The 21,956-nt window shown below is 50.2% G+C and overlaps 1 protein-coding gene across 3 annotated transcripts in view; it reads left to right on the top strand.

Moving 5' to 3' along the window:
* Nucleotides 1-803: 803 nt before the first annotated feature.
* The window catches only part of DENND3 (DENN domain containing 3), a 94,076-nt gene continuing 72,923 nt past the window's right edge, over nt 804-21,956 (top strand). For all 3 annotated transcript variants that reach the window (XR_010317842.1, XM_064268130.1, XM_010588521.3), the window contains exons 1-5: nt 804-936; nt 9,104-9,365; nt 11,603-11,718; nt 17,724-17,866; nt 21,095-21,206. Coding sequence is in view for 2 of the 3 variants with exons in the window: in XM_064268130.1 (XP_064124200.1) it covers nt 835-936; nt 9,104-9,365; nt 11,603-11,718; nt 17,724-17,866; nt 21,095-21,206 (735 nt within the window). In the remaining variant the exon portion in view is untranslated. The remainder of the gene's footprint in view (nt 937-9,103; nt 9,366-11,602; nt 11,719-17,723; nt 17,867-21,094; nt 21,207-21,956) is intronic.

Raw genomic sequence — 21,956 nt, forward strand, 5'->3', positions numbered from 1 at the left:
GCGAGGGGCTTGCCTCAGGTCAGCTGGGAGGCAGAGCCCGTTTCTTGCCTGTCAGGTCGGTGGGAGCCCCAGGTGATCGCACCCCGGCCTCGGCTCTGTGTGCGGCCTGGGCTGGTGTGGAGGGCCGGCCAGGAGCGGCCCGGGAAGGCCCCGCCGGCCACGTCCCTCCCAGGCTCCTGGTTCTCCGTTCTAACGCGCACCGGCCCTTTTCCTGTTGTTTACTCCGCTTCCCCCTAGGCCCGGCCCGCTCAGGTTTACCGCCAGTAATTAACCAGGAAGGAGCCTTCCACCCACTTCCCGCCGACCTCCTCCGGCCGTCCACGCCCGGGATCCACGCCAAGGGTCCACGCCCGGCCAACTCCGCGTCCTGGGCGGCTTCCTGGAGGCGGCGGAGCGCGGCCTCGTCCTTGCCCCCTCTCCAGGGTCCTCACCACGGTTGCCCCAGGACAGGTGCGCGCCAGAGCGGGGGACCTGCGCACACGTGACCCCGGGGGCTGGTGACGTCGCCTGCCACCTGGGGGCCCCGCCCGGCCCTCCTCGGGTCCCTGGGAGGGGCGAGCGGCGGGGGCGGCGTGCGCAGCAGTCACCCCGGGACCTGCCGGCCGGTTCGGAAATGACGGGCTCGCGCGCGCCCAGGCCCCGCCCCGCCGCCCAGGCCCCGCCCCGTCCCGGGCCCGCCCCTCCCCCGGCCCAGGCCCCGCCCCTTCCCCATGCCCCGCCCCCTGTCCCACGCCCCGCCCCGCGGAGGCCTCGGCTGAACAGGCGAGCTGGGGGCGCGGACCGGCGGCGGCGGAGTGGGGCCCCAGCCGGCTCCGAGCAGGGCAGCCGGGCAGCATGGCGGAGCCCGAGCCGCGGCAACTATCGCTGCCCTCGGGGCTGCTGGAGCTGTGCGCGCTGCTGGGGGCTCCCCGGGGCAGTCTCCGCGGCGCGGGGCAGGTAAGGCCGCCGCGGGTGGGAGGCACCGGGCCCGGGGAAACTGAGGCAGGGCCGCCCGCCGGCGCGGCCCCTGGCGGCTGCGCTTCTCGGGGCCGGGCCCTCTCGGCCAGGGGAGCCGGTGGGGGTTGGCCGCGGCGGGGTCGGGGAGCCAGGCGCCCTGACAGCGGTGCCCCAGCTGCTGCGCCACCTGGTACCCAGTGCCCGGGAGAGGGACCCTCAGGCCGCACCTGTGTCCCCCGGCCCGGCCGGCGCCCCCGCCAGGCCCTGCAGCCTGTGCGCCCCCCCAGGTGCTCACAGCGCCCCGCGGCCTGGGACCCAGGTCCCTCTCCCCGCGGTGACGGTGCGCGCAGAGGTCAGGGCGGGTCCAGTCACCCCACGCCTGCCGGTGTCGAGGACAGTACCGGGAATCGGGGACTGGTGAGGGCCTGTGGTTTGGGGGCGCCGCCTGCCCCCTTGCGGGGGAGCCGCGTTGGGAGGTGGCTGGACGCGCGGCGACCAGCTGGACTTGTTCGGAGTGATTGACGTGGTGAGGAAAAGCTCTCACCTGCGCCCGGCGTGATTCTACGTCCTTTGACCTGTGCTGCCGCCGGTGCTGTCGCCCGTGCTGTCGCCCGTGCTGTCGCCTGTGCTGCCTCCTGTTCCTGCACGATGCCCCCCGCTTGGGCCAGGTGCTGGAGACAGGGGGCCGAGCAGACAAGGGGACAGCTGGAAGCTCCTGAATTACGGTCCCGAGCACCAAATCCTTGCTGCTTCGCCATTAAATGATTCCCTTCACCACAGAAAGTAGTGGGTATTGTACTAGGCTCTGGGGCTGAGAAAGTACCGAGATTGTAAGTGTGAGGTTTAAGGACCGCATTCAATTTGCATTGGGTTGTTTGCAGATGTGCCAGGCTGTTTTTCTCACTTGCTGTCCAGTCTTTTTCCTCCTTTTTTTCCTCTCTGACAAGCCCAAATCGCTTTCCCCGGAGAAGCAGCAGCAGTTTTTGGAAATTCTCACTCTCCTTGTTTTGTCCTGTGTTCTCAGGGTTCCTTAATTCAAAAGCCTCTTGCCCACTCCTTGCTCCGTCTGTGGCCCTCTTTTTCTCTTTGCCTAGGAAGCCATGTCTGTGTCCTTTCCGTTGGTCGGTGAGTCATGCCCAGGGTGTTCAGAGTCTCCCTGGGCAAGCCTTGAGTCTCTTTCCAGATGGCAGCATTGAACAGGGAGAAGGCGTTTGAGTATTGAGGTGATGCCTGGCTATCCAGGGACAAGAGGACTGCGGGGCTGAATGACCCGGGCCAAGAAAAGGGAAATGTTACTAAAATAACTGAATGAGCAGTTAGGTAATGGCGCAGAGCAGCCCATTGGGACTTTAGTGAACAGCATTGCTGTGTATGGGAACGGTTTCTGTTTTGGCCCCTTCCTATCACCCGCTCCCCGATGATCTCAGCATGCCCCTTTTGAGTCCGAATCCTCTGTCCCCTCCTTGGTTGACCTCAGTTGTCTCCCAGCCTTTATTTGCCAAAAGGCATTGCCTCATTTTTTTTAGAATAGGAAATGACCTGGTTTCAGTTGCTGGGTTTCTCAGAAGACCGCTGTCTTTCCTGCTTGAGTGATTACAACATGTAGATGGGTGGCCTCAGTGTGAGACGGGTGTCTGAGAGCCACCTGAATCAACTAGAACAGTTATAGTGGTCATTACTGACCTGAATAGGCTGAGACATTTCATGAGGTCAGATGAGTGTGGACAGTTCGCTAATCTGCATTTTAATTTTGATCTTCTTTTCTATCCTCTGGGGCTGTGAGGGGTTTGGCCAAGGAAAAGTTTTGGAGAGAAAAAGGAGTAGGAAAAAGAGTGTTCAGAGATGGTTGTAAACTTCCTGGACGTGTTTCTACTTTCAAGGCCAACGTTAATGTTATAATTAACCAGACATGATTTTGTTTATTTTGTTTTATTTTTTCTAAGACTCCTAAGTGAATTTACAAGGATTTTAAAATTATTTTTAATTACCCTTAAAAGTCACAATTCTCCTGTGGCTCAGGCAATTGGCGACATTGGGAGACAGAAGCCCGAAGGGATGAGAAATGCCCAGCTGACAGTTAAGACAGTCCAGCATCCTAGCTTTTTGTTTTATTTCTTGGATGGGGGTAGTGTTTCTTTTGTTGAGAAAGAATCCCAGGGTGCGATTTGTTATGAATTGAATCGTGTCCCCCCCCCGAAAGATATATTGAAGTCCTAACTCTGGTACCTGTGAATGTGACCCTGTTTGGAAAGAGAATCTTTGAAGATGTGATCAGTTGATGTTAAAGTGAGGCCATACTGGAGTCAGGTGGGTCCTAATCCTATGTAAGTGGTGTCCTTATAAAGAGGAGAGGAAACTCAGAGATACAGAGGGAAGACTGCCCGCCAGTGAAGCTGCATCTCGAAGCCAAGGGATGCCTGGGGCTACCAGAAGCCAAGAGAGATAAGGAAAGGTTTTTCCTCAGAGAGGACAGAGAGAGCATGGTTCTGCTGACTCCCTGAATTCAGGGTTCTGGCTTCCAGATCTATGAGACAGTAAATTTCTGTCGTTCAGAGCCACGCACTTGATGGTACTTTGAACAGCGGCCCTAGGAAAGGAATACAGGTTTACTCCCCGTGTGAGTTACTGCGGTACTTACATTCCCCTCCACTCCTTGGCTGTCAGGGGTCCCCCTGTTGTTGGTTGTTGGGGCAGCATTTCATTCTGTTGTACGTAGGTTCACCATGCGTCGGAGCTGACTCCACGACAACTAACAACAAGAAGGAGCAAGGGCTCTGCCACAGGAGCCACAGCCTGTAAGAGGGGACTGAGAAGATGGGGTCGCAGAGGCCCGGAGAGGGAGCAGTCAGGACAAGGCTAAAGAGCAGAAGGCAGGTGTGGCTCAGAAGCCCAGGGAGGTTTCAGGAAAAGGGGCTGAGCAACCATCTGGCATGTTGTATGGCGCTAACTCATTAGCTCCTCTGGCTGTGGTTTGCATCAAGAGATGATTTCATAGTGTAGTGATGTAGTTCTCAGTCTCTGTGTGTCTTAGTTACCTAGCGGTGCTATAACAGAAATACCACAGGTGGGTGGCTTTAACAAACAAATTTATTCTCTCACAGCTTAGGAAGCTCGAAGTCCGAATTCAGGGCGCAGGCTCTAGGGGAAAGCTTTCTCTCTCTTTTGGCTCTGGGGGAAGGTACTTGTCTCTTTGGCTTGTTTCCTGGTTCCTTGGAGATGTCCATGTGGCTTGGCATCTTTCTTCCCCCATTTCTGTTCTGCTTCCTTGTTTAGTCTCTTTTATATCTCAAAAGGCTAAGATATACACTATACTAATCCTACCTCACTAGCATAACAAAAACAACCCATTCCCGAATGGGGTTATAACCGCAGGCATAGAGGTTAGGATACACATCACAAAATTTTGGGGAACGCAATTCGTCCATAACACTATGGATGTAACTCTTTCCGTGAAGAAGAAATAGGCCATCATTATCATAGTTAATTAGGTCAGAACTGTTGGGCTTTGATAGGAAAGTTTTAGAAAAGTTTCATATCATGAAGAAATAGACTCCTTTCATGAATGGTACCATGAAATGGGTTTCCCATGTTTGATCTTGGTTCTTACTGGTGTTAAAATTTTTCCCCCACAACAGCACAAGTGGACTAATCCAAAAGTTAGGAAGTTTCCTGAATACAACCAAACACTTTGAGGGACAGAGTATCAGGGGTGGGGGTCTAGGGACTATGGTTTCAGGGGACATCTAGGTCAACTGGCATAACAAAGTATATGAAGAAAACGTTCTGCATCCCACTTTGGTGAGTCATGTCTGGGGTCTTAAAAGCTAGCAAGCAGCCATCTAAGATGCTTCAATTGGTCTCAACCCACCTGGAGCAAAGGAGAATGAAGAACACCAAAGTCACAAGGAAAATATTAGCCCAAGAGAAAGTGAGGGCCACATAAGCCAGAGACTCCATCAGCCTGAAACAGGAAGAACTAGATGGTACCTGGCTACCACCAATGACTGCCTTGACAGGGAACACTATAGAGAATGCCTGATGGAGCAGGAGAAAGGTGGGATGCAGACCTCATATTCCTACAAAAAGACCAGACTTAATGTCTGACTGAGACTGGAGGGACCCCAGAGGTTATGGCCCCCGAACTCTCTGCTAGCCCAAAACTAAAACCATTCTCGATGCCAACTCTTCAAACAAAGATTAGACTGGACTATAAGACATAAAATGACACTGGTGAGGTATATGCTTCTTAGCTCAAGTAGACACATGAGACTATGTGGGCAGCCCCTGTCTGGAGGTGAGATGAGAAGGCAGAGGGGGACAGGAGCTGGCTGAATGGACACGGGGAATACAAGGTGAGAGGAGTGTGCTGTCATACTGTAGGGAGAACAACTAGGGTCACATAACAATGTGTGTGTAAGTTTTTGTATGAGAAACTGACTCAAATTGTAAACTTTCACATAAAGCACAATAAAAAAAAATTTTCCCCCGATTATAAAAATCGTTGACTGAGTTTAAAGCCGACACCAAGCTGCGTGCCGTCGAGTCAATTCCGACTCGCGGTAACCTCACATGACAGAGTACAACTGCCTCGTAGTGTTTCCTGGGCTGTCATCGTTGTGGGAGCAGATTGCCAGGTCTTTCTCCCTCAGAGTCACTTGTGGATTTGAACCACTGACCTTTCAATTAGCAATCGAGTGCTTAACTGCTGTGCCACCAGGGCTCCTTAGAATTTAAAGCATGCAGCACACTGAATGTACCATGTAGTCACTGAGTGCTGTCATTGTGGAGGAAACCCTGGTGGCGTAGTGGTTAAGTACTACTGCTGCTCACCAAGAAGTCGGCAGTTCAGATCCACCAGGCACTCCTTGGAAGCTCTGTGGGGCAGTTCTACTCTGTCCTATAGGGTCGTTGTGAGTCAGAATCGACTCAACAGCAGTGGGTTTGGTTTTCGGTTTTGGTCACCGTGGAGGGGCCCTGCTGGTGCAGTGGTTAAGAGCTTGGCTGCTAACCAAAAGGTCGGCCGTTGAAATCTACCAGCTGCTCCTTGAAAGCCCTGTAGGGCAGTTCTGCTCTGTCTTACAGGGTCGCTGTGAGTTGGAATCGACTCAACGGCAATGGGTTTACGGGCCATTATGGACTTTTTTTAAGTGTGAAGGGCCTCCTGGTGGTTTCACTGATACTTGCTGAAATGTTGACTCTTGGCAACTCCTTTTCTGCTGGTCAAGGTCAGATTTCTCACTGTTGAAAGTGACGTCCTTCCTGATACTCTAAGTTCCCTCAAAGACCCTTGATTACCCACTCTCCCACCTCTAACCACTTCTTATCTTCCTGTATTAAAAAAAAAAAAATGTTGTTTTTGGAGTGGTATGTCTTAGTTATCTAGGGCTGCTGTAACAGAAATACCACAAGTGGATGGCTTTAACAGGAATTTATTCTTTCACAGTTTAGGAGGTTAGAAGTCTGAATTCAGGGCACCAGCTCCAGGGGAAGGTTTTCTGTCTCTGTTGGTTCTGGGGGAAGGTTCTTGTGATCAATCTTTCCCTGGGTCTAAGGGCTCCTCAGCACAGGGACCCCAGGTCCAAAGGACATGCTCCGCTCCCAGCTCTTCTTTCTTGGTGTTATGAGGTCCCTGTCTCTCTGTTCTCTCTCCTTTTATCTCTTGTGAAATAAAAGATGATGCAGGCCACACCCCAAGGAAGCTCCCCTTATATCATCTGATCAGGGCTGTGACCTGAGTAAGGCTGTTGTATCCCCCTCAGTCCTCTTTAACATAACCTAACCTTGCCTCAGTAACCACAGGCAGAGATAAGGATTTGTAACACACAGGAAAATTACATCAGATCACAGAATGGAGGACAACTACACAATACCGAGAATCATGGCCTAGCCAAGTTGACACGTTTGTGGGGGGACACGATTCAATCCATGACATGGTAAGATACACATTTCACAAAATTTACCATTTTAACCATTTTTGAGTGTACAATTCAGTGATATTAAGTACTTTCACAATGCTTTATAGTCACTACTATCTAGCTCTGGCTCTTTTTTTATCATCCCAGACAGAAACTTTATACCTGTTAAATGATAACTCCCCACTGGGTGGCACAGATAGTTATAGGCTGGACCACTAACCAAAAGGTTGGCAGTTCACATCCTCCTGAGGTGCCTAAGAAGACAGGCCTGGCGATTCGCTTCCAAAAGGTCATAGACCTGAAAACCCTATGGAGCACCTTTGCTCCGCATACCTGGGGTTGCCATGACTTGGAGTCTATTGGACAGCGACTAACAACACCACCACCTTCCCAACCCCTGGTTACCTCTAGTCTACCTTCTGTCCCTATGAATTGGTCTGTCCTGGGTACCTGCTATGAGTCAGATCTCATACCTTCCAGACCCAGAGAATTCTGCTTTATGGTTTTCTATTTTTAGCCAGCTTAGCGCCCGAAACCCCGCCCTCTCTCAGTCTGCATTCCCTACAGTCTCCTTGACAGACCTGAAGGCAGCCTGGCAGCGACTGTCTAGTACTGACCATGTAGCCACAACTCATTAAGCACTGAGTTAAGAAAGAGATAGAAATCAGAGTCTGTCTTCTTTACGTTCTTTGGGGAGAATGAAAAGATAAAGAGTGAAAAAAAAAAAAAAAAAACTTGTACAGAGTTAAAATGCCAAAGAATTCAGGCTAAGTGGGCCTCTTTGGACCCCAAAGGAGCCACGTGGTCAACCGAGGAAGTTTGACTAGGAATGGATGGGGGTCGCAGACCAGCTGAGGTCCCTGGGTGGTACAAAGCTAAGTGCTAACTTAAAGGTCGGCAGTTTGAACCCACCCAGAGGTGCCTTGGAGGTAAGCCCTGGTGGCCTGCTTCTGAAAGGTCACACACAGTCGTTGGAAATACTGTGGAGCAGTCTGCTCTGCACGCGTGGGGCCTCCGGTCCGCTCTGCACGCGTGGGGCCTCCGGTCCGCTCTGCTCGCGTGGGGTCCCCGGTCCGCTCTGCACGCGTGGGGTCCCCGGTCCGCTCTGCTCGCGTGGGGTCCCCGGTCCGCTCTGCTCGCGTGGGGTCCCCGGTCCGCTCTGCACGCGTGGGGTCTCTGGTCTGCTCTGCACACGTGGGGTCCCCAGGAGTTGCAGTCAGCTCGGTGGCAGCGGGTTTCGTTCGCTTTGTTCTAATGGGCCAGCTGGCTTGGAGGAAATGATGTTGGTGGATGTTTTTGTACAGGGTGTGACAGTATGCAGAGCCCTTCAGCTTTGCCCTGCACCCACCCTGTGAGAGAGTGGGCCACAAGAGCACTTTGGGAGTTTCTTGGGAGCTAGATGGGCTGAGCCCCTTGACCTACGTGTCTCCTTTATTCCCAGCACAAGCACTTGGGAAGGGAAGCTCAGAGGGATAAAGTAGCTTGCCGCCCATAGTTCGAGACAGAGTGGGATTTGAACCTGGGTCTCTCGCACACAGCACCCATGCCCTGAACCACTGTGCTTTTTGCTGAAAGGGTGGGTTGTTCCGGCCTGCGTTTTACAGCTGGGGGGACAGGCTCTGAGAGGTTATATAACTCACGTGGACTTGGTGTCTGTGAAGTTCCTAAAACAGCCTTCTGAGGTAGTTCATAGTCATACCCTGGGCTGCTGTTACAGAGTCCCCATGTGGGGGGGCGCATATGAGCAGAAATGTACTGTCTCAGTTCTGGAGGCTGGGAGTCTGAGACCAGGGTGTCTCGGCTGTGTTCGTTCCTTCTGGGGCTCTGAGGGGGACACGTCTCCACCCCGGCCTCTCTCCAGCTTCTGGCAGCTCCAGGCATTTCTTGGCTTACGGCTGCAGTGCCTCATGGCTTCCTTCCTCTGTCTCCCTGTCCCTTCTCTGCTTTTGTAGGACGCCACTCAGGTGGGATGAGGACCTCATGTTAACTGATAACATCTTCAAAAACCTTATTTCCAAACAAGGTCACATTTACAGATACAGAGGTTGGGATGTCTGTGTATTTTTTAGGGGACACAGTTCACCCCGTAACCTGGTCCTTGTGGTCATGAGCCTTGTGGGCGTGCTGGGAAGGGCCATACACGCCTAGTGCCCTCGGGGGGCTACGGAGCCACTGGTCTGCAGCACGGAGGGAGACACAGGAAGCGATGTGCATAAGGCACCACTGTGCCGACTAATGTCTGCCTCTGTCAGTTTGCCCAGAAGAGAGGAGTCAGAAGTCCTCCTGTCGACCCAGAGGTCCTGTCGGTTTTCGCGCCTCCTTTTGTCAGTAAGGATGAGAGTCAAGCAGCCGGTGCTGACTTCACTGCTTTGTGTAAGACCAAACGGCGCTCCTTGAGGAAGAAGAGGGAGAAACACAAACCGGAGCACTGGCATGGCCTCCCAGGGGACCCCGAGGACGTTGTCGTCCCCAACGACGTGGACCTGCTCGCCCTGCCCCAGCTCTGCTTCCCAGGTACCGTGACTTGGTGGAACTTACGGGTGGTGGCCTGTGTTTGCTGTCCACTCAGAACAGCCTGTTTACAGAAAGGAAGACGTTGAACAAAGTGGAACTGGAGGCCAGGCCGATGACCTCGTCTGGCCCCTTGAGGCAGATCATGGGAGTTATTTACTTTTTAATTTTGCAATTTCAAAGATAGAAGGAAATCTAGATCCATTAGTGCAGTCCTCATTTTCAGAGAAACTGGGTCCTAGGAGGAGCCGTAGTAGCACAGTGCTTAAGTGATATGGCTGCTAACCAAAAGGTCACCAGTTCAGATCCACCAGCGGCTCCTTGGAAACCGTAAGGGGCAGTTCTACTCTGTCCTCTGGGGTTGCTATGAGTAGCAACAGGGTTTTTTTGTGTGTGGGTGGAAGGGTCCTAGGAGAGAGGCTGCATGGACCCCCAGGTAGCATATTGTGTGTAGAATAAAGTCCTAAAGAGGCTTGGCTGCTGTCGTTAGCTGCCACCCAGCTGGCCCCTGACTCATGGCGATCCCAGGCACAATGGAACAAAATGCTGCTGCCTGGTCCTACGCGGACACCATGATGGGCTGGGGACTGGACCATTGTGTGACATCAGGTTTTTGTTTGTTTTGTGTTTTTGTTAGTGTTTGCTCAATAAAGGACAGCTGTGTTTATTAGGATGCTTAGGAGGCCATAGGGTTTTCACTGGTTGATTTTAGGAAATAGATCACCGGGCCACTCTTCCCAGTTCTTCTTAGTCTGGGAGCTCCACAGAAACCTGGTTAGCTGGTTAGCATCACAGCAACATACAAGCCTCCACTGACAGACAGAGACGTAGCAAACACGTTTAAAATGTGTTCAGTTACCTGGGGTGACAGAGACTGGAGAAAGCCTGAGAGTGTGGCCCCAGGACACCCTTATAGCTCAGTACTGAAGTCACTCCTGAGGTTCACCGTTCAGCCAAAGATTAGACAGGCCCATAAAACAAAATGAGACTAAATGGGCACAGCAGCCTAGGGGCAAAGATGAGAAGGCAGGAGGGGACAGGAGAGCTGCTAAAGGGGATCCCAAGGGCAAGAAGGGGAGAGTGTCGACATGTCATGGGTGTGGCAACTAATACCACAAAACAAAATGTGTGTATTGTTTAATGAGAAACTAATTTGCTCTGTAAACCCTCATCTAAAAAATACGTTAAAAAAACCAAAGGGTAGTTATATTTAGTGTTTCGTCCCCAGAGCTTGCTGTGGCCTGAGGCGCCCTTTTCTCATCTCCTCTGACCTTCTGCCTTCTGTTCCACGGGGATGAGAAGCACAGGCCCGTGTTCATTCCACACGCATGCCAGCTCCAGAAAACAGCTAGCTTGGTGCTTCAGCCTGCTTTCCCCCCCGGTCCTGAAAACGTCACAACAGCTGACGTGGGAAGCTTGGACTAAGCACTTGACAGAGGTGCCTGTGTTGTTACCAGCCCTGGTCACCATGATTATAAACTAGTGTCTTAGTCATCTAGAGCTGCTGTAACAGAAATACCACAAGTAGATGGCTTCAATGAAGAGAGATTTAATTTCTCACAGTCTAGTAGGTTGAAAGTCCAAATTCAGGGTGTCAGCTCCAGGGGAAGTCTTTTTTTCTCTGCCTGTCAGCCTTCTCATCAATCTTCCCCTGGACTAGGAGCTTCTCTGTGTAGGGACCCCGGGTCCAAAGGACACGCTCTGCTCTCAGCACTGCTTCCTTGGTGGTATGAGGTCCCCCCGCCTCCCCGCTCACTTCCCTTTCCTTTTTATCTCTTGAGAGATGAAAGTTGGTGCAGGCCACACCCCAGGAAAATTCCCTTTACATTGGCTCTGGGAGGTGACCTGGGAATCATGGCCTAACCAAGTGGACACATATCTTTGTGGGACACAATTCAGTCCATGACAACTGTAGACAGGTGTGGGGTCACCTGAACCTCCCTCTTTCCCTGCTCTGCCCAAGAAACCCAGCACCTACCATGAGCTGACCCGGGAGAGTTCATCTCCCCAACCAAAGTATCTCTGTCGTCCACGTGTTCATCCACCAAGTCCTTCAGAGCACAGGGGGCTCCAGAGAAGGTGCCTCATGGGAGCACAGTTGGAAGAACCAGTGCATCTTGGCCATCAAAGTCTCGAGTTGGAGATGCTCTCGTTTTGAGGAAAGTTGGCTCATGGATAGCCGGGGCCTGATGGTGGGTGCTGGTGGCCATAATGAGATGTCATCTTTCTTCTGTCTCCAGGAGGTGTGCGTGTGGCCTCGGAGCCAAAGGAGGACTCTGTCCACTTCCTGGTCCTGACGGACGTCTGTGGAAACAGGACCTATGGCGTAGTTGCCCAGTACTACCGACCGCTGCATGTAAGTGCTCCCCGCCACTTCCCCTTGAGGTTGGGGCCGGGTTTTATAGCGATAAAGTGCGTGTACCATAAAATCCATCATCTTACTAATTGTAAAGTGTACAATTCAGGGCCATCAATTGCATTCACAATGCTGGGGAACCATCACAACTATCGAGGCCGGAAACGTTTTCATCAACCTAAAAGGAGACCCCTGTCTGTTAACAGCCATTCCCCACTGCTTCCTGTCCCCAACCCCTGGACCCACTAGCCTGCTTTCCATCTCTCTGGATTTGCCCATTCTGGGCATCGCGTATAAGTGGTGTCATGTGACATGTGATCCTTTGTGTCTGGCTTCTCTCACCCGGCATGCCGTTTCCAAGGCTCTTCCATGTCCTAGCATCTGTCGGGCGCCGTTCCTTTTTATGACTGAGCGGTACTCCATCGTGTAGATTCACCACGTTCGTTCACGCATTCATCGCTGATGGATGCTGGGGTTGTTCCCACTTTGGGCTGTTGTGGAGAGTGCTTGGGTTTCGGTTTCGAGTGTACGTGGGAATGTTTTCAGGGCGAGTCCTCAGTGTGAATCAGCTGGACTTTGAGGAACATGTGGGGGAAATGAGGTAACTGAGGGCACAGAGTGCTCAGTTGTAAGATTCCACTGGATTTCTGGAGGCAAAGAGTGGGCCTTGAGAGTGTGCGTGGGTGTGTCAGCCCTTCGTGGCAGAAGCAGTGTGGTCTGTGTGAGGAAGAGCCACCCTGGGCTGTTTTCTCTGCTCTCCCTCCAGGAATGAAGAGACTTTTTGTTTTCATAGAATTATGCTTGCATGTATTGCATTAAGTGTTGGGAGGTGTTAGGGATTGAATTTTGTTCCTCCAAATATGTGTTATAAATTCTAACCCCTATACATGTGGATAAGGAGCCCTGCTGGTGCAGCAGTTAAGTGCTCGGCTGCTAACAGAAAGGTTGGGAGTTTGAACCTGCCCAGCAGCTTTGCGAGAGAAAGACCTGGCAATCTGCTTCCAGATTACAGCCTAGAAAACCGGATGGGGCAGTTGTGTTCTGACAAGTGGGGTCGCTGTGAATGGGGACTGACCAAGGGCACCTGACAACAGCAGCGATGTCCTTGTGGATATAATCTCATCTGGGACTAGGGTTCTGTGCTATGCTAATGAGGCCATGTCAGTGTAGGGTGTGTCTTAAACCAGTCACCTTTGACACATCAAAGGAGCAGTTTAGGCACAGATGCCAGAAGCACAAATGAGGGAAAGACAGATGCCACGAAGAGATGGCCAAAGAATGGCGAGAAGACACTGAGACCAGGATTTTCCCCTGGAGCCGACAGAGAGAGCTTCCCTGAGAGCCAGAGAGCCAGAGCCTTGCCGTGGGACTTCTAGCTCTTTATTAAATATAAATCTCTGCTTGTCGAGGCCACCCCCTTGTGGGTTCTCTGTTACAGCAGCACTAGACATCTAAGGCGGAGGCATAGGTATCATCGGATGGCTCCTGCCACTGTGTGCTCAGAGGGGCACAAAAAGCCAAACCCGTTGCCATTGAGTCGATTCCGACTCATAGTGATCTTATAGGACAGAGTAGAACTGCCCCATAGGGTTTCCAAGGAGCGCCTGGTGGATTCGAACTGCCGACCTTTTGGTTTCCAAAGAGCGGCAAAGGCAGGCTCAGACGTCCTCTCTGAACGCCCAAGAGAAAAGCCTGCTGCTTTGGAGGTCAACGCAGAACTTCACGTTTTGGGGAAGACTGTCTCCCAGGGTGTGCTGAGAGTGCATTCAGAGGTCAGCAGACATCACAGCCCTGTCTGCAGGGATCAGAATCTTCCTCTGTGATGGGGGCAGAGATGGGGCTGGACTTTGGGGCCTGAGTTGATTGTGGAAATGAAATTCCTGCCCCTCCCCCTATTTAGTACTTCCTGAGACAGGAGCCACAAATGGTGGGTCCTTTAGAAAAGGCTCTGGGAGTTTGTGAAGTAGATGTTATAGGATGAAATGCTCGCTTCTTTTTAAGCATCATTAAAATTTTTTTTTTAAAGTAACAGCCCCTCTGTTTTGCGTTGTGTACAGCAGATGTGAGTGTTCCCACAAAGCATGCCTGTCTGGGTGTGCGTGGCCTTCTCTCCTGTCCTTCCAGCTGCTGCTGAGTTTCAGGGTGCTCCCCAACCCCCTCCGCCTTGGGTGCTGATAATGCCACTTCTGTCCTGGGCACTGGTCTGACTTCCTACTAAACTCTTCATGCCTTGGGGGTAGGAGCTGTGTGGTGTTCTCTCTGGCATTCCACCTCCTTCCAGAGTGCCAGGGATTAAACAGTAACAAAAATAACAGCGGCAGCAGCTAACTTGTACGAGCAGCTAAGTGCCAGGCAAAATCTTGAGCACTGAGTGTAGTAGTTCACTAACTCCTTAGTGGGTGCTGTGAATGTCATCCCCGTTCTACAGATGGGCATCCTGTGGCACAGAGAGGATAAGTGACTTGTCCAAGGTCACATAGCACCCGAGATTTGAACTTGAGCAGAGCAGTGGATGAAATCTCCAGCTATTGACTGCGAGACTTCGACGTGTCAGGTCTTCCAGTCTAGCTCCTGGCTGTTTCCTGGGCTTGTCCCTTTACCTGGCTGTCTTATAGCCAAAAAAAAATCAAACCTGTTGCCATCAAGTTGATTCTAACTCATAGTGCCCCTATAGGACGGGGTAGAACTGCCCCACAGGGTTTCCGAGGCTGTGTTCTTCATGGAAGCAGACCACCACATCTTTCGGCCATGGAGTGGCTAGTGGGCTCGAGCCCCCAGCCTTTCGGTTACCAGCTGAACGCTTAATAAGTACCTCAAATTCAGTAAGTTCCAAACCAGAGCTATTACCATGCCCTTCCTTCCCCCAAAATACAGTCCATCCTTGGGGTGCAGACCGTGGGCCCCAAACACTGCGCGGCTTGTGAGCAGCGTGGAGAGCTGTGCCTTCCTGAACCCCTCTGCTATGCCGTTACTCTGCTCCGCTCACAGCCCAGACCCCCGGCTTCCCTAGGTCTGCGACGCCCGCCTGGCCGCAGGCTCGTGAAGGCTGCTTCCCCTGTGGCCGTTGCTTTTTAAGAAATACTTTATGCATTTTCGGTGAAGGTTTGCATAGCACTTTAGGTTCCCATTCAACAGTTTCTACACAAGTTGTTCATTGTTCAGTGACATTGGTCACATTCTCCACAATGCACGAACGTTGTCAGTATTTCCATTCTGGTTGCTCCTTTTCCGTTAGTCTAGTTTCCCTGCCCCCTCACATTCTCATCTTTGTTTGAAAGTCATTGTTGACTGCTCGTTCTCACATAGGTGATTATTTTTAAAGGATCCCAGTACTTATGGGTGATATTCATTAATTTTTTAACTAATTTGTTATTTAGCTACAAGGTGACCTTGGGTTAGTTTCTGTTCAAGGTTGCTCTTCTATTTTTAAATAATTTTATTTTCTGTTGTTGTTGAGGATATACACAGCAGAACACACACCAATTGCAGTGCAGTGAATGACTTACTATGGCCCTCCTAGCCATAGTCTTTGTGACTCCCACCAAATGACTGGGTGAATAGTATGCAAATGAGGTGCTCGTGGCCCACAAAAGGGATTGGATAGCTTGCTAATAATGTAAATAAGGTGCATGACACCCATGTGGGGGTGGGACCATGCAAATAAGGTTTATGGAACCCTAATGAGGGGATTGGTCAGTTTTTCCATCCTACTAGGCTTAAAATAAGCCATCCCAGAGGCAGGAAGAAAGAATCTCAACACTACCAAGAAAGAGGAGCCAGGTGCAGAGTGTGTCCTTGGACTCAGGATCCCTGTGGTGAGAAGAAGCTCCTGGAACCAGGAGACAGAGAGAGCTGTAACACTGAAGATGGTGAGAAGCAGTGGCAGAGAAATGGTGGCAGCAGGAGACCGGCACGAGACAGTGTGGTGGGCCTTCCCAGCCTATGGAGCAAGAAAGCTGAGTGCCTTTGGGCACGAGGCTTGCTAGAGGAATAGGTCGCCTCCACGCACTTGGTGGAGCTAGGCTCGCAGACCCACGGAGCTAGAGCTGAGTGCCTTCAGGCTGAGGCTTGCTAGCAGAGTAGGGTGCCTCAGGGCACTTATCGGCAGAGCTAAGGGAGCTTTGTAACACTTGCCCTAGCAGGGCAGAGGTGGAGGGGCCAGAGAGGTCTACCTCCAGGCATGGCTGAGTAGAGGCTGTCCTGATGGAAGAACCGTATCCTGAATGTTCCTGAACCTGAAATGTAACCGCTTACTTCTCTATGAGTTCTGTGTGGCTATTGCAGTGAGTTATCGAACCCAGCAGAGAGAAGTAGAGAGTGCCGTGGGAGGGATGGTTGGTGTCAGAATTAGTAAAAAGATTGGAGGGTGGAGGCATGTCGACCTCTGCCTTGTAGGAATCAACCTTGGGCTGTTGACCTTGATTCTCCTTCTCCCTTGTAAAGTTTGAGGAGGTCAGATGCCCCCACCACGCCACATTCATACCAATTCATCAATTTCTACATGTACAATTCAATGATAGTAATTGCATCCCTCAAGTTGTGCAGCCATTCCCACCCTCCTTCTCTGACTTGTTCCTCCCCCAGTAACATAAACTCACTGCCCCGCAAGGCTTCTACCTAATCTTTCCAGTTGCTGTTGTCAGTTTGATCCTGTGTAGATAGATCTGAAAAGAGCCCAATGCTCAAGGCAGACATTCTTTACTAACTAAACTGTTTGGTTTTAAGAAGACTTCAGGGGGTATTTTTGGTTGAAGGTTTAAAGATGATCACAGGGCAACAGTTTTGGGGGTTCATCCAGCTTCATTGGCTCTAGGAAGTCTGGATTCCATAAGAATTGGAAATCCTGTTCTGTATTTTCTCCTCTTTTAATCTTGATTCTTCTACAGAATCTTTGATCAAAACGTTCAATAATGGTAGCCAGGCGTCCGTTGCTTTTTTATGTAAACAGGCTTCCCTCCTTTCATCTTATGTCTTCCTGTGCTCTCATGGTGCAGATTTCCTCTTTTTGCTTTTTTCTTAAAATTTTTAATTTCTAATTTTGACTCATCAACTTTTTGAAATGTAATTTTCTTGTGATGAATTACACGCAATGTTTGCCACCTTAACAATTTTTAAGTGCACAATTTGGTGACGCTAGTTACATTCACCATGTGGTGCAACCATGCCACTGTCCCCAGATCTTCTCATCGCTTAACAGAAACTCCGCGCCCCTTCAGCAGTAACTCCCCTTTTCTGCTCCCATCTGCTTAGCTCCTAGTAAGCACTAAGCTACTTCCTGTCTCTGCGTTTGTCTGTTCTGGACGTTTCACATGAGGGAAATGTCAGGCTCGTCTCACTTGGCGTAATGTTTTGAAGTTCACCTGTGCTGCAGCGTGCATCAGAACTTCACTCCCTCTCTGGCCGAGTAGTCTTCCGTCGTACGTGTGAACCACATTTTGGTGTCCACTCATCTGTCGGTGGACGCTTGGCTTGCTTCTACCTGTTGTGAACAGTGCTGCAGTGAACACCAGTGTACCTGTGAGTTTGTATCTGTGCTTCCAGTTCTTTGAGGTGTATGCCTCGGAGTGGAATTGCGGGTCATATGGCGATTCTGTGTTTAACTAACCGAGGAGCCACCACACTGTGTTCCCAGTGGCTGCACCATCTTTATAGCCTCACCAGCACTGAACGAGGGTTGTGGTTTATCCACAGCCTCCCCAGCCCTTCTTACCCCAAGGTGCATTTCTTACCCCAAGGCTGCCTTCTTGAGATCAGGGAGGCATCTTACCATCTTTGCAATCTTGGGGCCTCCTATGGGGCAAGCTCCACATCAGGGCCCCACAGACACTGTTGAAAGGCTGGTCCTTGTGTTCCCTGGCAGCAGAGCAAGAGGGGAACGTGGACCAGGACTGCCTTACTCCAGCTTCTGCAGGCTTGATGGGTATCACGGTGCTGACACTGTTGAACACGGATGCTGAGGGAGGCCAGGAGTGGGAGGTGATGACGCGCTGTTGTTTTCCGTCTAGGATGAGTACTGCTTCCACAACGGCAAGACACGCTCGGAGTCGTCCCGGCAGATGGTGAGCGTGGCCGGCTGCTTCGTGCCCTTTGCCGTGTGTGTTGTCTCCCGATACCCATATTACAACGCCCTCAAAGACTGCCTCTCCTGGTAAGCTGCCAAGCTGCGGGTCTCCTGGGCACAGGGCTGTAACCTAACATCTGCAAGCGGTTGGTGGCAGGATTCAGGGTCAGCAGTCGGAGCTTTTCTTTGAAAACCCGGATTTGTCTGTAAATGATAATGTGTAGAAATATGACAAAAAAAAGGGAAATGAAGCCAGACCATTGGGAGTAAAATTAATATGGAGGATTCTATTTTTGCTTTGGTGTTCTGGGAACATATATCAGGAAAAAGAGCTCTTTTTCTGGCTCTCTGAGAAAATCAGGAGGGTGCTGTAATCCTTCTGAGCAGTTTCATTTACATTAAAAAAATTACTTTTGGGGTAGAATCTTTAACTCTCTTACTGCTGATATTGAGTAGGAAGTCTGAGGACATTGAGGAGTTTTTAAATAATGAGGGAAGTGTTGCCTAGGCCCTGGCCAATTCCTGTCGTAGAGGATCTTACCGTGATGGAGCGAGGCTCTTTCCCCGAGTGTGGGCACAATTTGGTCCAGTGGGCACACATGGGCTTTGTGTCCTTTAGTTTTGATTCTCGTAAAGTTATATTCATAGAAGTTGTAGATGTTTGATTAAAGGCTGAGAAAAGGCCATTAACAAAGGCTGTCTTTGCATCGTGGTACTGAATAAGGATCAATGGTAAGTCCCTGAACTGATGTCTGTGACGAGTTACCTGTGGAGGACAGTGACTAAGGCCTTATCCCTCCGTCACAGGATGAGCAAATGGACAAATTGAATGAGCAGGAACCCATGCTCTTCAAACTATAAAGTGCATAACTCAAATTACAGTGCCTACCACTGCCCACTAGCCCACTAGCCCACTAAAGGCCTATTTTTAAAAACATACCTACGCTGTGTTTTATTTCTATAGGCATGAATGATCTTTGCGGAATAGAGAGCTAACTTTCTCCTTCAAGGAGAGAGTGAACTGAGTAAATTACACGATTGTTGAAACGTGTCTGGCAGGGCCCCAAAGTGAAAGAATCGCTAAGGCACGGTCCCTTTCCATTTCTTAACTGATGATCTTTGTTACACAAGGGTAAACAACTTTTAAACCTAATCGTTGGTGTTGTGTTCTGTAAATGGGGATGGTTATTCCCACTCTTTATTAAATGCGTGAGTAAGGGCCAAGGACTGTCCCCCCAGAGCAGGCAGTCAGAGGCAGTGCCTCCTCCGGCTCCCCGGCTGTGGTTACATGCATTCATTGTGCTCTTGAGCTTTCAGAGTGATGGGTAACAAAAATCCTTCTGTTGGACGTTAATGCAAACATATATTTGACTGGAAACTTGTGTTCATTTTCCATGCCTTTTGGGCTTTCCTGGTTAAGAGCTACAGCTGCTAACCAAAATGTCGGCAGTTCAAATCCACCAGGCACTCTTTGGAAACTCTCCGGGACAGTTCTACTCTGTCCTGTAAGGTTGCTATGAGTCAGAATCAACTCAGCGGCAACAGGTTCAGTTCTTGGCTTTCCCTCTTCTTAGGCGGTCAGGGCTAAATGAACAGAGCTAGAAAATGTAATTTCCGCAAACCGTCGAGTTGGTTCCGACTCATAGTAACCCCGTAGGGCGGAGCAGAACTGCCCCGTAGGGTTTCCAAGGCTGCAGTCTTTACAGAAGCGGACTGTCACATCTTTCTGCTGCAGAGTGGCTGGTGGGTTTGAACCGCTGACCTTTCGGTTAGCAGCCAAACACTAACCAAAACCAAAAACCAAACCCGCTGCTGTCGAGTCGGTTCTGACCCGTAGCGACCCTACAGGGTTTCCAAGGCTGTAAACCTCTGTGGAAGCAGACTGCCACATCTTTCTCCCGCGGAGCTGCCGGTGGTTTCTAACCTTCAGCCTTTCGCTTAGCAGTTGATCGCTTTAGCCACTGCAACACCTGGGCCCTTTAGAGAAGAGCAAATGATAGAAGTTCGAAATGCAGTCTATAAACACAAATGTATGTTCTTTGAAGAATCAGTTTTCCTGCACTCAAAAATGTCTTCAAGTGAGCAGAATTTGGGAGAGAATGTATTTAGGGAATTAGATTAAAGGTAGGTTTTTTGTTTGTTTTCCTTTTAAAAATTTTACCTTAACGCTATTATATTTTACAGGGAGCACAGATGTGGAAGGATTTGAATTAGCCTCAAATCCCGACACTGGCTCATTGGTGCTATTATTTGTCCCTCACAGTAAACATTATAACAGGTTGAATTCCAGGCATGTCGTAGTCTGTGCCACGGGGAGTGAGAGGCAGGACGGTGTCCTGAGTCCACCTCTGTGATGTCCGGACCAGGCGGGGGGCCCCCACTGTGCACTCTCAGCCCCACACCGGCCTCTGGGCCCCACTCAGTGGCTCCGCCCACCAGCATGTGGTTCCCTGGCTGGGCTCGGTGTCCTTCTCAGTCGACACTCAGCTCCTGAGGGCTCAGCTGCCTCTTTTTGGCCTAGGGCCTGCCACACAGTAAATGGTCAAAAATATTTGTTGCGTGAATGAATAAAGCAAGCAAGTGAACGAATGAGTTTCATGTCTATTAGAGTCATACATTCTGCACTTTTCAAAGAGGTGGCTTTTGGTGCTACCATTAAGGGCTCAGCTGCTAACTGAAAGGTCGGTGGTTCGAACCCACCTGGTGGCTCTGTGGAAGAAAGATCTGGCAACCTGCTCCCGTAAATTACAGCCTGGGAGACCCCACGGGGCAGTTCTACTCCGTCATGTGGAGTCACTAGGACTCGGAATTGACTGGTAGGCACACAACAACAAACACCACAGCACCTTTGGAATCTATCCATTCTATACATGTGTATGCTTTACTTTAAGGAGCCCTGGTTGCGCAGTGGTTAAGTGCTTGGCTGTGAACTGAAAGGTGGCTGGTTTGAACCCATTAACCGCTCTGTGGGGAAAAAAATGTGGCAGTCTGTTTCCGTAAAGATTTACGATCTCGGAAGCCTTATGGGACAGTTCTACTCTGTCCTGTAGGGTCACTGTGAGTTGGAATTGACTTGACAGCAACGAGTTTATGCTTTTGGCTGCTAACCAAAAAGTCAGCGGTTTGAATCCACTAGCTGCTCCTTGGAAACCCTGTGGGGCCGTTCTGCTCTGTCCTATAGGTTCGCAATGAGTCGGAATCAAATTGATAGCAATTTTTTTTTTTAAATGGAGGTATAACTTACATACAGTAAAACCCACCCATTTTAAGTGTATAGTTTGATTTCATTTTGTAATTTTATTTTTTTGATTTCAGTTTACTGACCCAGCTGAAGCTCTGTCAAGATTTCGAAGTTGACAATCATATAAAAGAATTTGCCGCAAAGCTCTCTCTAATACCTAGCCCACCACCGGGACCGCTCCATCTGGTAATTAAATCTGCAACTATATGATGTTTTTGCTTTTCTTTGCAAAGAGTAAAATTAGTGTTATAAAAATGGCTTAAATGTTTTAAACTACGAAGTTATAGCTGTGTTTACATTATGCTGTTCAATTCCTTAAGCATTTTTTAAACTATTTCTGCAGGTCTAAAGTAAAATATTTAGGTTTGAGTTTTGCTGAATGGCTAACGACGAACAGATACAGAATTAGTGATGTGTAATAGACTTCTCCTGTGGGAGAAAGACGTGGCAGTCTGCTTCCCTAAAGGTTACAGCCTTGAAAACCCTATGGAAGCAGTTCCACCCTGTCCTGTAGGGTTGCTATGAGTCTGAATTGACTTGACAGCAATGGGTTTTCTTTCGAGTGGGCCTCTTCAGCAGTTAACACTTGAATTCATAACTTGCTGTGCAGAAAATACATAGACATTCCAATCCTGCAGTCTAAGGACATGCTTAAATTACAGATTTGCTTTTTGTTTGTTTGTCTTGAATACTGAGTATTCAATTTGTATGAAATTAGTATTAAATTCCACCAAACAAACAAAAAAACCCATTGCTGTTGCATCGATTCCAACTCATAGCGACCCTATAGGACAGAGTAGAACTGCCCCATAGGGTTTCCAAGGAGCACCTGGTGGATTTGAACTGCCGACCTTTTGGTTAGCAGCCATAGCACTAAACCACTGTGCCACCAGGGTTTCCGACGACTTACCATAGGAAAGTATGAATAGTGAGCGT

Source organism: Loxodonta africana, chromosome 14 (genome assembly GCF_030014295.1).
Source record: "Loxodonta africana isolate mLoxAfr1 chromosome 14, mLoxAfr1.hap2, whole genome shotgun sequence".
Lineage (NCBI taxonomy): Eukaryota > Metazoa > Chordata > Mammalia > Proboscidea > Elephantidae > Loxodonta > Loxodonta africana.